General features: G+C 43.5%; 1 protein-coding gene across 2 annotated transcripts in view; it reads left to right on the plus strand.

Annotated features, from left to right (window-relative positions):
- The window catches only part of MIB1 (MIB E3 ubiquitin protein ligase 1), a 183,087-nt gene that overhangs the window by 63,702 nt on the left and 102,939 nt on the right, over nt 1–16,446 (plus strand). For both annotated transcript variants that reach the window (XM_069731178.1, XM_069731179.1), the window contains exons 8-11: nt 8,036–8,180; nt 12,850–12,983; nt 13,245–13,352; nt 16,088–16,285. In XM_069731178.1, coding sequence (XP_069587279.1) covers nt 8,036–8,180; nt 12,850–12,983; nt 13,245–13,352; nt 16,088–16,285 — 585 coding nt within the window. The remainder of the gene's footprint in view (nt 1–8,035; nt 8,181–12,849; nt 12,984–13,244; nt 13,353–16,087; nt 16,286–16,446) is intronic.

Consider the following 16,446-nt stretch of genomic DNA (forward strand, 5'->3'; position numbering starts at 1 on the left):
GCGCCCAAACAGTGGTTTACCCCCACATGTGGGGTATTGGCATACTCAGGACAAATTGTACAACAATGTTTGGGGTCCATTTTCCCCTGTTACCCTTGGTAAAATAAAACAAATTGGAGCTGAATTAAATTTTTTGTGAAAAAAAGTTAAATGTTCATTTTTATTTAAACATTCCAAAAATTCCTGTGAAGCACCAGAAGGGTTAATAAACTTCTTGAATATGGTTTTGAGCACCTTGAGGGGTGTAGTTTTTAGAATGGTGTCACACTTGGGTATTTTCTATCATATAGACCCCTCAAAATGACTTCAAATGAGATGTGGTCCCTAAAATAAAATGGTGTTGTAGAAATGAGAAATTGCTGGTCAACTTTTAACCCTTATAACTCCCTAACAAAAAAAAATGTTGGTTCCAAAATTGTGCTGATGTAAAGTAGACATGTGGGAAATGTTACTTATTAAGTATTTTGTGTGACATATCTCTGTGATTTAATTGCATAAAAATTCAAAGTTGGAAAATTGCGAAATTTTCATAATTTTCGCCAAATTTCCATTTTTTTCACAAATAAACGCAGGTACTATCAAAGAATTTTTACCATTGTCATGAAGTACAATATGTCACGAGAAAACAATGTCAGAATCACCAGGATCCATTGAAGCGTTCCAGAGTTATAACCTCATAAAGGGACAGTGGTCAGAATTGTAAAAATTGGCCCGGTCATTAACGTGCAAACCACCCTTGGGGGTAAAGGGGTTAAATAGGGCCTGCGCTGTGCGTTACAACAGTGTATGTAGTGTATCCTGATTCCCCACCTATGCTGCGAAATACATTACCAAAGTCGCCGTTTTCGCCTGTCAATCAGGCTGGTCAGGTCGGGTGGGCGTGGTCAAATCAGGCTGGTCAGGTCGGGTGGGCGTTGTCACAGCGCTGTTTCTTCCCCAGCTTTACGTTGGTGGCGTAGTGGTGTGCACATGTCCCAGTGCCGAATCCACTTGCGCGCACGTGAAGAAACAGCGCCACGATCTGCGCTATTACTGTCTTCGGTGGGGGCGGCCATCTTCCTGGGGCCGCGCGTGCGCAGATGGAGTGCTCTGCTGCACGGGGCTTCAGGAAAATGGCCGCGGGATGCTGCGCGTGCGCAGAAGAGATAGCGGCGGCCATTTTCCTGAAGCCGAGTTTGCATACTCGGCTTCAGGAAAATGGCCGCCGCGATCTAAGCATGCATACTAACCTCTTCATGACGGAGCCCTTTTTCGATTTTGTTTTTAACTCCCCTTCTTCCCAGAGCCATAGCTTTTTATTTTTCCATCAATATGGCCATGTGAGGGCTTCTTTGTTTGCAGTACAAATTTTGGTGTAGATATGATCTTTTGATCGCCCGTTATTGCATTTTATTGCAATGTTGTGGCAACCAAAAAATGTAATTCTGGCATTTTGACTTTTTCTCGTTACGCCGTTTAGCGAACGGGTTAATTCTTTTTTTATATTGATAGATCGGGCGATTCTGAATTCGGCAATGCCAAATATGTGCATGTTTGATTTTTTTTGTTTGCTTTATTTTGAATGGGGCGAAAGGGGGTGATTTGAACTTTTATATTTTTATTACTTTTTAACCCCTTCATGACCCAGCCTATTTTGACCTTAAAGACCTTGCCGTTTTTTGCAATTCTGACCAGTGTCCCTTTATGAGGTAATAACTCAGGAACGCTTCAACGGATCCTAGCGGTTCTGAGATTGTTTTTTCGTGACATATTGGGCTTCATGTTAGTGGTAAATTTAGGTCAATAAATTCTGCGTTTATTTGTGATAAAAACGGAAATTTGGCGAAAATTTTGAAAATTTTGCAATTTTCACATTTTGAATTTTTATTCTGTTAAACCAGAGAGTTATGTGACATAAAATAGTTAATAAATAACATTTCCCACATGTATACTTTACATCAGCACAATTTTGGAAACAAAATTTTTTTTTGCTAGGAAGTTATAAGGGTTAAAATTTGACCAGCAATTTCTCATTTTTACAACGAAATTTACAAAACCATTTTTTTTAGGGACCACCTCACATTTGAAGTCAGTTTGAGGGGTCTATATGGCTGAAAATACCCAAAAGTGACACCATTCTAAAAACTGCACCCCTCAAGGTACTCAAAACCACATTCAAGAAGTTTATTAACCCTTCAGGTGCTTCACAGCAGCAGAAGGAACATGGAAGGAAAAAATGAACATTTAACTTTTTAGTCACAAAAATTATCTTTTAGCAACAATTTTTTTATTTTCCCAATGGTAAAAGGAGAAACTGAACCACGAAAGTTGTTGTCCAATTTGTCCTGAGTACGCTGATACCTCATATGTGGGGGTAAACCACTGTTTGGGCGCACGGCAGGGCTTGGAAGGGAAGGAGCGCCATTTGACTTTTTGAATGAAAAATTGGCTCCACTCTTTAGCGGACACCATGTCACGTTTGGAGAGCCCCCGTGTGCCTAAAAATTGGAGCTCCCCCACAAGTGACCCCATTTTGGAAACTAGACGCCCCAGGGAACTTATATAGATGCATAGTGAGCACTTTGAACCCCCAGGTGCTTCACAAATTGATCCGTAAAAATGAAAAAGTACTTTTTTTTCACAAAAAAATTCTTTTAGCCTCAATTTTTTCATTTTCACATGGGCAACAGGATAAAATGGATCCTAAAATTTGTTGGGCAATTTCTCCTGAGTACACCAATACCTCACATGTGGGGGTAAACCACTGTTTGGGCGCACGGCAGGGCTCGGAAGGGAAGGAGCACCATTTGACTTTTTGAATGAAAAATCTCCATCGTTAGCGGTCACCATGTCGCGTTTGGAGAGACCCTGTGTGCCTAAACATTGGCGCTCCCCCACAAGTGACCCCATTTTGGAAACTAGACCCCCCCAAAGGAACTTATCTAGATGCCTAGTGAGCACTTTAAACCCTCAGGTGCTTCACAAATTGATTTGTAAAAATGAAAAAGTACTTTTTTTTCACAAAAAAATTCTTTTCGCCTCAATTTTTTCATTTTCACATGGGCAATAGGATAAAATGGATCCTAAAATTTGTTGGGCAATTTCTCCCGAGTACGCCGATACCTCATATGTGGGGGTAAACCACTGTTTGGGCACTCGGCAGGGCTCGGAAGGGAAGGCGCGCCATTTGACTTTTTGAATGGAAAATTAGCTCCAATTGTTAGCGGACACCATGGCGCGTTTGGAGAGCCCCTGTGTGCCTAAACATTGGAGCTCCCCCACAAGTGACCCCATTTTGGAAACTAGACCCCCAAGGAACTTATCTAGATGCATATTGAGCACTTTAAACCCCCAGGTGCTTCACAGAAGTTTATAACGCAGACCCATGAAAATAAAAAATAATTTTTCTTTCCTCAAAAATGATTTTTTAGCCTGGAATTTCCTATTTTGCCAAGGGTAATAGGAGAAATTAGACCCCAAATGTTGTTGTCCAGTTTGTCCTGAGTACGCTGATACCCCATATGTGGGGGTAAACCACTGTTTGGGCGCACGGCAGGGCTCGGAAGGGAAGGCACGCCATTTGGCTTTTTAAATGGAAAATTAGCTCCAATCATTAGCGGACACCATGTCACGTTTGGAGAGCCCCTGTGTGCCTAAACATTGGAGATCCCCCGGAAATGACCCCATTTTGGAAACTAGACCCCCAAAAGAACTAATCTAGATGTGTGGTGAGGACTTTGAACCCCCAAGTGCTTCACAGAAGTTTATAATGCAGAGCCATGAAAATAAAAAAAATAAATTATTTTCTCAAAAATGATCTTTTAGCCTGCAATTTTTTATTTTCCCAAGGGTAACAGGAGAAATTTGACCCCAAAAGTTGTTGTCCAGTTTCTCCTGAGTACGCTGATACCCCATATCTGGGGGTAAACCACTGTTTGGGCACATGCCGGGGCTCGGAAGTGAAGTAGTGACGTTTTGAAATGCAGACTTTAATGGAATGCTCTGTGGGCGTCACGTTGCGTTTACAGATACCCTGATGTGGCTTAACAGTAGAAACCCCCCACAAGTGACCCCATTTTGGAAACTAGACCCCGAAAGTAACTTATCTAGATGTGTGGTGAGCACTTTGAACCCCCAAGTGCTTCACAGAAGTTTATAATGCAGAGCCGTGAAAATAATAAATACGTTTTCTTTCCTCAAAAATAATTATTTAGCCCAGAATTTTTTAATTTTCCCAAGGGTAACAGGAGAAATTTGACCCCAATATTTGTTGTCCAGTTTCTCCTGAGTACGGTGATACCCCATATGTGGGGGTAAACTACTGTTTTGGGCACATGCCAGGGCTCGGAATTGAAGTAGTGACGTTTTGAAATGCAGACTTTGATGGAATGCTCTGCGGGCGTCACGTTGCGTTTGCAGAGCCCCTGATGTGGCTTAACAGTAGAAACCCCCCACAAGTGACCCCATTTTGGAAACTAGACCCCGAAAGTAACTTATCTAGATGTGTGGTGAGCACTTTGAACCCCCAAGTGCTTCACAGACGTTTACAACACAGAGCCGTGAAAATAAAAAATAATTTTTCTTTCCTCAAAAATGATGTTTTAGCAAGCATTTTTTTATTTTCACAAGGGTAACAGGAGAAATTGGACCCCAGTAATTGTTGCGCAGTTTATCCTGAGTATGCTGGTACCCCATATGTGGGGGTAAACCACTGTTTGGGCACACGTCGGGGCTCGGAATTGAGGGAGCCCCATTTGACTTTTTGAATACGAGATTGGCTGGAATCAATGGTGCGCCATGTTGCGTTTGGAGACCCCTGATGTGCCTAAACAGTGGAAACCCCTCAATTCTACCTCCAACACTAACCCCAACACACCCCTAACCCTAATCCCAACTGTAGCCATAACCCTAATCACAACCCTAACCCCAACACACCCGTAACCACAACCCTAACCCCAACACACCCCTAACCCTAACCACAACCCTAATTCCAACCCTAACCCTAAGGCTATGTGCCCACGTTGCGGATTCGTGTGAGATTTTTCAGCATCATTTTTGAAAAATCCGCAGGTAAAAGGCACTGCGTTTTACCTGCGGATTTTCTGCGGATTTCCAGTGTTTTTTGTGCGGATTTCACCTGCGGATTCCTATTGAGGAACAGGTGTATAACGCTGCGGAATCCGCACAAAGAATTGACATGCTGCGGAAAATACAACGCAGCGTTTCCGCGCGGTATTTTCCGCACCATGGGCACAGCGGATTTGGTTATCCATAGGTTTACATGGTACTGTAAACCTGATGGAACACTGCTGCGAATCCGCAGCGGCCAATCCGCTGCGGATCCGCAGCCAAATCCGCACGATGTGCACATAGCCTAATTCTAAAGGTATGTGCACACGCTGCGGAAAACGCTGCGGATCCGCAGCAGTTTCCCATGAGTTTACAGTTCAATGTAAACCTATGGGAAACAAAAATCGCTGTACACATGCTGTGGAAAAACTGCACGGAAACGCAGCGGTTTACATTCCGCAGCATGTCACTTCTTTGTGCGGATTCCGCAGCGGTTTTACAGCTGCTCCAATAGAAAATCGCAGTTGTAAAACCGCAGTGAAATGCGCAGAAAAACGCGGTAAATCCGCCATAAATCCGCAGCGGTTTAGCACTGCGGATTTATCAAATCTGCAGCGGAAAAATCCGCAGAGGACCAGAATACGTGTGCACATACCGAAACCCTAGCCCTAACCCTACCCCGAACTCTACCCCTAACCCTAGCCCTAACCCTACCCCTAACCCTAACCCTATTCTAACATTAGTGGAAAAAAAAAATTCTTTATTTTTTTTATTGTCCCTACCTATGGGGGTGACAAAGGGGGGGGGGTCATTTATTATTTTTTTATTTTGATCACTGAGATAGATTATATCTCAGTGATCAAAATGCACTTTGGAACGAATCTGGCCGGCAGATTCGGCGGGCGCACTGCGCATGCGCCCGCCATTTTGGAAGATGGCGTCGCCCAGGGAGAAGACGGACGGACCCCGGCAGGATCGGTAAGTATGATGGGGTGGGGGGGGGGGAGCACAGGGGGTGGGTGGGGGTGGGGGGGGAGTGGATCGGAGTGCAGGGGGGGTGATTGGAGCACGGGGAGGGTGATTGGAGCACGGGGTGAGCGGACAAGAGCACGGGGGGAGCGGAGCACAGGACGGAGGGGAGCCGGAGCAGTGTACCGGACAGATCAGGGGGCTGGGGGGGCGATCGGTGGGGTGGGGGCACATTAGTGTTTCCAGCCATGGCCGATGATATTGCAGCATCGGCCATGGCTGGATTGTAATATTTCACCAGTTATAATAGGTGAAATATTACAAATCGCTCTGATTGGCAGTTTCACTTTCAACAGCCAATCAGAGCGATCGTAGCAACGGGGGGGGGGGGGGGGGGGAGGGTTGGTGAAGCCACCCCCCCTGGGCTAAACTACCACTCCCCCTGTCCCTGCAGATCGGGTGCAATGGGAGTTAACCCTTTCACCCGATCTGCAGGGACGCGATCTTTCCATGACGCCACATAGGCGTCATGGGTCGGATTGGCACCGACTTTCATGACGCCTACGTGTCGGGATGGGGTTAATATTTTTAAAAAGTTTTTTTTTTTTTTAACTTTTTGAATGCTTCAATAGTCTCCATGGGAGACTAGAAGCTGCCAGAACCCGATCGGCTCTTCTACATACAGGTGATGATCAGATCGCCTGTATGTAGCAGAATTATTGACTTGCTACGAGCGCCGACCATGAGGCGGCGCTCATAGCAATCCAGCAGTGACAACCAGGAGATCTCTGGGTGTCAGGCTGACCCATCGGTGACCCGGGTGTCAGGCTGACCCATTGGTGACCCGTGATCATGTGACGCGGTCACCGATGGGCGGGATTTCAGGCGTTATTGGAGGAACCGTGAGTTAAATACTGCTGTCAGAGTTTGACAGCGGCATTTAACGGGTTAACAGCCGCGGGTGGTTCGCGTTCCACTCGCGGCTGTTCAAAATAGCTGACATGTGCTGGAAAAGATGTGGGCACAGTGCCAGAGCCCACATAAAAGGGGGAGACATGTTATGTGCAATACTGGTATGGCGCATGTCGTGTAGGGGTTAAAGGCTGCTTCTACGCTTAAAAAGAAAGCCCCACAAACATAAAAACAAAACAGAAGCCTTTAGTTCACCAAGTTATCTGGTCTTCCTGGGGTCTCTGTAAAGTTGTTGTGGTGTAAGGTCGGTCGCTTACCTTTTTAAGTGGTCGCTATTTCAAATTGTGACTAACGAGCTATGAAATATGTGCCGTAAATATTGTCCTGTATTTCATGTATTATTTTCATACATGTATGATGTGTAAATGTATTTAGTGTAAATAATGGCACACTGAGCCGTTGCCATAGAAACAGCAGTGTGAAGTTTGGTTGTTTTTCTTGCTTACATTGAAATATTATCATTGGGGTATGTGTCCACGGGCCGGATTACATCCGGATTAGCTGCGGATTGGAAGCTGTGTACATCCGCAGCGTTCAACCCGCAGCGTCCAGATGTTACAGGATAGTGGAGGGGATTTTATGAAATCCCGTCTCCACTATTCGTGCGAAAATGCATCCGGCAGCCCTGCGTTTACGGGCATGCGGCGCGTCTTTTTAGAATGCCGCATGACTGTTTACCTTGCGTTGACGCTCCATCGCCGCAAGGTAAATAACAGGGTCCTATGTATGGGGTGCGGAGATTCCGGATGTGTGCAATAAATCCGGAATCACCGCGCGTACAGAAGGGGGCGGAGCTTTGGGTGGAGCGGGTTTTCCGCTCCGTCCAAAGCGCCGTCAATCCGGACAGTGGACACATACCCTTATGTGCTCCTGTACTTCAAAAATAAAAAAAATTGCTGACAAGTTCGGTGATATCATGTGAAATTGGAGTTAGTCACTTCAACTGATAGTTACATTTTTACGTGAAACAATCTGTGTGAATGATTAGTTTACTTTTCCTCTTTACTTGATATTTAATTGTATTTTATGCTTTTGCATTTTCAAGACTTTGGGTAAAGTTGGAAGAGTGCAGCAGATTTATTCAGACAGTGACTTGAAAGTGGAAGTTTGTGGAACATCGTGGACATATAACCCAACCGCTGTCTCCAAGGTGGCATCTGTAGGATCAGCAATAAGCAGTGCAACCGGAGGTAGTTCCAGCATTTACCATGTTTTTCTTTTCTCATGTATGTGACTGTGTCCCAATTCTTCAAAATCAGATGATTTTCTAGAATAACCTTATACTTCAGGTGGCTGTAACTTCTGAATGCTTGTTTGGCTGGCTTCTGACTGTCCCATAAATATGCAGCTCTGATTTACTGAGTTAACTGTCTGCAGATACCTGCTTATCCAATTCTGGAACTAAGGACTGGACTTATTAAAATGTTAACTCCCTGGTTTGTGTCTGCCGCAGGTAGACTCCAAGAGACCATGAGGCTGCTCTCATACACAGCTAAACCTAATGTCAGATTTCTCCACTATTTTCTTGTATGCATGTTTAGCATTAGAGACACTTTAGTTCTTATCTGAAATCTCTAGTGTATCTAATATTCACAGATCGTTATTATTTATCTTTACTAAATGTATCCCTATTCTGACATTGGATGATCTGGTGCATTAAATGTCCTGGTGTGAGGGCGGAGGAGCGTGCTGATGCATGCTTGATTGCATTCTGCCAATAGGTTGCCATACTATGTTTTTCAAAATCTTCATTTTTATTTTTTAGTACCCTTGAAGTATTTAAAGCTACAATTGTCTGATTACTTACTCTATGTACTGCAATTCAACAGTGCTGCAGTATATAGAGAAAAATCACTGTCTTCTGTGAAGCTCAGCCACTCATGGGCACTGGGGCCCCACAGGTGTTCTGCCATGACAGGCACTGGGGCCCCACAGGTGTTCCGCCATGACAGGCACTGGGGCCCCACAGGTGTTCCGCCATGACAGGCACTGGGGCCCCACAGGTGTTCCGCCATGACAGGCACTGGGGCCCCACAGGTGTTCCGCCATGACAGGCACTGGGGCCCCACAGGTGTTCCGCCATGACAGGCACTGGGGCCCCACAGGTGTTCCGCCATGACAGGCACTGGGGCCCCACAGGTGTTCCGCCATGACAGGCACTGGGGCCCCACAGGTGTTCCGCCATGACAGGCACTGGGGCCCCACAGGTGTTCCGCCATGACAGGGACTGGGGCCCCACAGGTGTTCCGCCATGACAGGTACTGGGGCCTCACACGTGTTCTACCATGGCATGCATTGAGGTCCCATAGGTGTTCCGCCATGGCAGGCACAGGGGACCTAGTTTGTGTTCCACCATAGCAGGCACTAGGGCTTCATTGGCATGGGTTGAATCATTGATTTGATTAGGAGCTAGATGTTTAGTACCTTGCCACGGCCACTATCAGAAAACCGAGGAGCTCCACAGTTGAGCATTTGCAGCCATTGCCACTGACACAGAAAACAGCTGATTGTTCGGGTGCCAGTTGTCGGACCCCAGCCAACCAGACATTGATGACCTATTCTGAGAACTGGTCATTAGTGATAAAGTAGTGGACAACCGTTTTAAGAAGCAGTCAAAACATCATATGTACCCCAAAATGGTATGAATAAAAATGTAATCTCACCATATAATAAGTAATTCATTACACCGCTTTCGTAACAGAAGAATGAAAATGTTACAGGTGTCAGAAAATTGCAATATAAAACAATTTATTTTTCTTTTTACCATTTAAGAAAACTTTACAAGTGTGGTACCATTGTAATGGTTTTGACCTGTAGAATCATATTGCCAGGTCTGGTCAGTTTTACGAATTGTCAGTTATACAGTTATATGAAAAAGTTTGGGCACCCCTATTAATCTTAAGCTTAATGTTTTATAAAAAAATGTTTTTTTTTGCAACAGCTATTTCAGTTTCATATATCTAATAACTGTTGGACACAGTAATGTTTCTGCCTTGAAATGAGGTTTATTGTACTAACAGAAAATGTGCAATCTGCATTCAAACAAAATTTGACAGGTGCATAAGTATGGGCACCCCACCAGATAAGTGACATTAATATTTAGTAGATCCTCCTTTTGCAAAAATAACAGCCTCTAATCGCTTCCTGTAGCTTTTAATGAGTTCCTGGATCCTGGATGAAGGTATTTTTGACCATTCCTCTTCACAAAACAATTCCAGTTCAGTTAAGTTTGATGGTCGCCGAGCATGGACAGCCCTCTTCAAATGATCCCACAGATGTTCAATGATATTCAGGTCTGGGGACTGGGATGGCCATTCCAGAACAGTGTAATTGTTCCTCTGCATGAATGCCTGAGTAGATTTGGAGCAGTGTTTTGGATCATTGTCTTGCTGAAAGATCCATCCCCTGCGTAACTTCAACTTTGTCACTGATTCATGAACATTATTGTCAAGAATCTGCTGATACTGAGAGGAATCCATGCGTCCCTCAACTTTAACAAGATTCCCGGTGCCGGCATTGGCCACACAGCCCCAAAGCATGATGGAACCTCCACCAAATTTTACTGTGGGTAGCAAGTGTTTTCTTGGTATGCTGTGTTTTTTTGGCCGCCATGCATAACGCCTTTTTGTATGACCAAACAACTCAATCTTGGTTTCATCAGTCCACAGGACCTTCTTCCAAAAAGATATTGGCTTCTCCAAATGTGCTTTTGCATACCTCAGCCGACTCTGTTTGTGGCGTGCTTGCAGAAACAGCTTCTTTCGCATCACTCTCCCATACAGCTTCTCCTTGTGCATAGTGCGTTGCATAGTTGACCGATGCACAGTGACACCATCTGCAGCAAGTTGATGCTGCAGCTCTCTGGAGGTGGTCTGAGGATTGTCCTTGACTGATCTCACCATTCTTCTTCTCTGCCTTTCTGATGTTTTTCTTGGCCTGCCACTTCTGGCCTTAACAAGAACTGTACCTGTGTTCTTCCATTTCCTTACTATGTTCCTCACAGTGGAAATTGACAGGTTAAATCTCTGAGACAGCTTTTTGTATCCTTCCCCTGAACAACTATGTTGAATAATCTTTGTTTTCAGATCATTAGACAGTTGTTTTGAGGAGGCCATGATGCCACTCTTCACACAGGAGAACAACGTGCAAGTGGCCACTTTAAGTAGCTTTTCTCATGATTGCATACACCTGGCTATGAAGTTCAAAGCTCAATGAGGTTAGAAAACCAAAAAAAGTGCTTTAGTAAGTCAGTAAAAAGTAGGTGGGAGTACTTAAAACAAGAAAATGATAAGGGTGCCTTTACTTATGCACCTGTCAAATTTTGTTTGAATGCAGATTGTACATTTTCTGTTAGTACAATAAGCCTCATTTCAAGGCAGAAACATTACTGTGTCCAACAGTTATTAGATATATGAAACTGAAATAGCTGTTGCAAAAAATAACAACAATTTTTATAAAACATTAAGCTTTAGATTAATAGGGGTGCCCAAACTTTTTCATATAACTGTATGTAAACTATTGGGTACAGATTAGCTGCAACAATGTTTCCCATACACATCACACACAGACGTGATATCCTTGCTGTCCTATCTATGTGTCGCATGTTCATAAGCGTCGGCATGAACGACATCATATAGCCATACTGTACACTGTAGCTGTGCATCCAACACTTTGGGGAGAGGTAAAACACTACTAAAAAGCTGCAGCATGACCTGCCTGTGTTTCTGCATCGCTCTTCCTTCCCATCCCTTCTACATAAACTTAAGTAGGTAGCTGCTCTCTTACAACTCAGTAAGCTGGAGGTCAGACTTGTTTTGATGAAGTTAAATTTTTGATGAGAAGTGGCTCATTAGTAGAGAAAGTGGCATATTTATCTAATTTATATGACAAAGCTTATTATATATGCTTGTACTACTGATTTATGCAACATTTTAAAAAAAAATTGTTAAAAAGACTAAGTAGTTTTGGAGAACCCCTGCAGCCACTACCCAACAAGAGTCAGAAATGTACATGAGCTGCTGCTGCTGCACACCCACCTGCTGCAGATTGACAAGATTGACAGTTGTTAGCAGTCAGTAGCAGCTTGTGGATCATCGGGACTTGTCAAGACTTAAAGGGGTATTCCCATCTCCAAGATCCTATCCCAATATGTAGTGGGTATAATGATATTAACAAATACCTCCAATTAGAAATGTGTAGTTTTTCTGATTCACTATGTGTCTTTCCTCATGTGCAGTCATTGCAGGACCTTAGGTATCCATGGTTATGACCACTGTTATAGTGACAGCTAGTGGTCGTAACCATGGATACCCAAGATCCTGCAATGCCTGCACATGAGCGAGAAAGCGAATTAAAAAAACTATGCTACATCTCTAATTGGAGGTATTTTATTAATATTATTATTATACCTACTACGTATCGTGATAGGATCTTGGAGATGGGAATACCCCTTTAAGGATTAAAGAGTAATTGTCGCTGAAACTATTTAACTTTAGTCCATTAGTTGTATACCACTGAAATGGGTGCCTGCCATTACTTCCCGCTCTCTTCAGAAAGGTGCATGTAAAGAAGCTGCGGAGACACCATCACGTGTTTCTCGACGCAAGCAGTGAATAGCCAGGCCTTTCCCCGGGAAGGAACAACCACGGGAAGGGCAGCATCCTATGAAGGAAAGCCACCTATGCCAAGCATGGTATCCATCCACAGACAGCTGTTTCGGGGTTTTTGCCCCTTATCAGTGTGGAGTAGGAATCTGGCTATTAGGAGCAGTGCCTAGTAAAAGGGGGCAGCATATCGTTGGCGACCGGTTCCCTAGAAGTATGATGACCTATGACTTCTGGCAATCCTTTGTTTCCATAGAGAGACTGTCACAACTTTTAAAGAAACTGTTTGAAACCCAAGAATCCGGAGATCTTAATGAGGAACTGGTGAAAGCGGCTGCAAATGGCGATGTTGCTAAAGTAGAAGACTTGCTGAAGAGGCCAGATGTTGATGTAAGGGCGCTCATTCTGGACGTTCTATTGATCTAACAGACCTACATATATGTATGTTTTTTTTAATACTGTATGCTAGTGAAACCTGGGTGAGGCTGAGCTGCTGCTTATTGCAATCACATCCATTTATGTTAAATAATAGATCTGATTTGTATCTGTCGAATGCTTCATGTTGACATTGTAGTACATAACAGTAGCCAACATCTTGGTTAGATATTTCTGTCAGTGATGAGAATGTAACGATTTAATTCTTATGTTTAGGTGAATGGACAGTGTGCTGGACACACAGCTATGCAAGCCGCCAGTCAGAATGGACATGTGGACATTTTGAAGCTACTTCTGAAGCACAGTGTAGATGTGGAAGCTGAGGTAATGCATCAGAACAGTTTTGTTATTGATCTGATCTTGAAATACAATTCCTAAAAGTAAAAATCAGACTTATTTAGGATGGTGGTTGGTGATACAATGGTTATAAATGACAAGTTATGCATAACACCTTCCCTCCTCGGCATGTAATAGGTGTGTGTGTATGGAGCAGAGGCTGTTCCTGCAGGTCAGATGCTGACTGTGTAATACAGATGGCATTAAAGCTAGCTCTGATCAGCACTGTTTGGAAATGCTGCTGTCAGTCTATGAAGGCAACTTGTAGGGTATGATCACACGTTGCGGATTTGGCTGTGGATCCACAGCAGATTTGACCCTGCGGATCCGCAGCAGTTTTCCATGCGGTCTACAGTACCATGTAAACCTATGGAAAACCAAATCCACAGTGCACATGCTGAGGAAAATTCCACGCCGAAACAATGCAGTTTATTTTCTGCAGCATGTCAATTCTTTGTGCAGATTCTGCAACATTTTACACTTATTCCATAATAGGAATCCGCAGGTGTAAAACCGCAGGCGAATTCCGCACAAAATCAGCACAAAATCCACAGAAAACCCGCATGGAATCCAGGCTGAAAAATCCGCAATGGAATCCGCAACGTGTGCACATACCCTTAGGCTAGAGTCACATGATAGTATTTTTTCACATCTGAGAGAATCAGGCTGATTATGCTGATCAAGGTGTTTCCATCTTCTCTATATTCTGTCAGTCCATGAAAATTGGACTGCATTCAGATGGCATCCAAGTGCAGTTCTGTGTTTTCCATGGACATTGACTTGCATGGCCAAGTGTGATACAATAATCTGTTTAAACTCAGGCATGCTTTTCTTTTGACCGATTCTGTCCTGGGAGAAAAAAAATCAGACACGTGCATGGCCCCATAGAATTACACTGGTCCTATTGCAATCCGGTGTTTGGTCGGCTCACACTCATACTGTCATCTGCACAAGCCTGTAGGTGGCATAATGCTGGTGGCACATTTGTACCGACAGCCATCGTCCCAACTTCCCGACCACAATCACCCAATGGGTTACTGCAGGAGATCGTTATTTGCAATGACATAATGCTGTATATAGAAAAAGTGAAAAACGATCCCAGGTTCAGGTCCAGGGGCAACAAAAAATGAATGGAAAGCTGATTCTAAAAAGTTATTAAAAATAAAAAAACATAAGTATGCATCACCTTTTACTGATTGAAAAATAAAGCATATTCGTTATCGCTATACCTGTAAAAGTCTAACATCTCAAGATCTAAAATGTCTTTACCTATAAAGAAAAAAAGAATCTAAACAACAGAATTCCCATGATTTGGATGCCATCACTTCTCCAGAAGTGCAATACAAAGCAATGGTACCAATAAAAACGACAGCTTCAGTGTGCCAAAAACAGACCCTCATACAGCTCCACCAACAGAGACAAAAAATTGCGGATTTGGGAATGGTGACATAACATGATTTTTACTTATTTTTTTGCAGGCTCAGAATTTTTTTAAGCTAGTAAAGTCAAAGTAATAATGAAATGACATATGTTTGGTATTGCTGTATTTGTGCTCACCTGAACACTCATCCTTTCCTAGTTTTTTAGGAAACTAAATGTTATCGACTCTTGGAAAAAGCAAAAATGAAAATTGGCTTCATTATTAAGGGGTTAATTCTTCACGTTTAAAACGATATTACAACAATTTGCGCCCATCCCAATGGTTTTTAATAATGCTGCCTGCAGACTAGAATGCACTTTCAGCACTTGACTGCCTCCGTCAGTCCTGTGGATAATGAATTTTATGGGGTGACGACCCCTCTAAAGGGTTATTCCCACCTTTAAATGTTATCACTAGTGATGAGCGAACGTGCTCGGCTAACGTGCTATCTGAGCATGCTCGGGTGTTGTTCAAGTATCTTGGGCGTGCTCGAATAATATGTTCTAGGCCCTGCAGCTGTTAGGCAATCCCAGTAAGTATTACAGCTAACAAACAGGCAATCCCTGCATGTGTGGCGCCTGTGTAACAGCCGTGGGGACCCGAAAATATTATTCGCCCAAGCCAAAGATACTCTGATAACACCTGAGCATGCTCAGATAACACCTTATCCAAGCACGTTCGCTCGTCTCTAGTTATCACCCATTTATAAGACTGTTAATAACTTTTTGATTGATGGGGGTCCAACTGTTGGGACTCCGTCAATGCTTAGAACGGACCCACTCCATTCATTATGGGAGTGCTGTAAAAAGCTGAGTGCTGTATTCTATCTTCGCACACAGAGAATGAATGATGTGGTGGTGCTCATGTCCGACTGCCACTTCATTCAGACAGGGCGCGGCAGAGTCCTGTCCTGGGGATTGCTTGGGATCCCAACAGTCAAACCTCCACCGATCGGCAAGTTACCGTCTATTTTATGATAGTAAGACAGCTGAGCAGTGTAGTTTGGAAGCCTCAATGGAAGCCCTATGTTATGGCAAGAGGACACTTGTATTGAGAAAAGGCGTACTGTAAAAAAAATAACAATAACTGGTATTTCCTAGTGACCTCAGATTAGTTGTAACCTTAAACCAAGGGTGGTGGCAAGTAATTTTTTGGCCAGGGTAATCTAGATTTTTTCCTTACAAAGCCAAAGAGGTAAATGATAAAATTCCGCAACCAGCACAGAGAAGCTTCTTTCATATAACTGTGTCCTGGACGTGAACCTGTGTATTGACATGATATCGATGTTTTTTTTTTTTTTAAGGATAAAGATGGCGACCGGGCAGTCCATCATGCAGCCTTTGGTGATGAAGGTGCTGTGATCGAGGTGTTACATAGAGGAGGTGCAGATTTAAACGCTCGGAATAAGCGCAGACAGACACCACTGCATATCGCTGTGAATAAAGGCCACTTACAGGTCGTAAAAACGCTTCTTGATTTTGGTTGCCATCCAAGCCTACAGGTAAATTGTTTCTTGGCACATTATACCAGTAATTTTTCAAATAACAACTATGTGACATTTGCAGAATTTCAGGATTTTGTTACCCGAATAATTGTTTATTTGTCAATTCCAACATCTGAACCAATTTCATCTACCACGCGCCGTTTAGAACTGCTACAAAA

This window comes from Ranitomeya imitator, chromosome 6 (genome assembly GCF_032444005.1).
Source record: "Ranitomeya imitator isolate aRanImi1 chromosome 6, aRanImi1.pri, whole genome shotgun sequence".
Classification (NCBI taxonomy): Eukaryota; Metazoa; Chordata; class Amphibia; order Anura; family Dendrobatidae; genus Ranitomeya; species Ranitomeya imitator.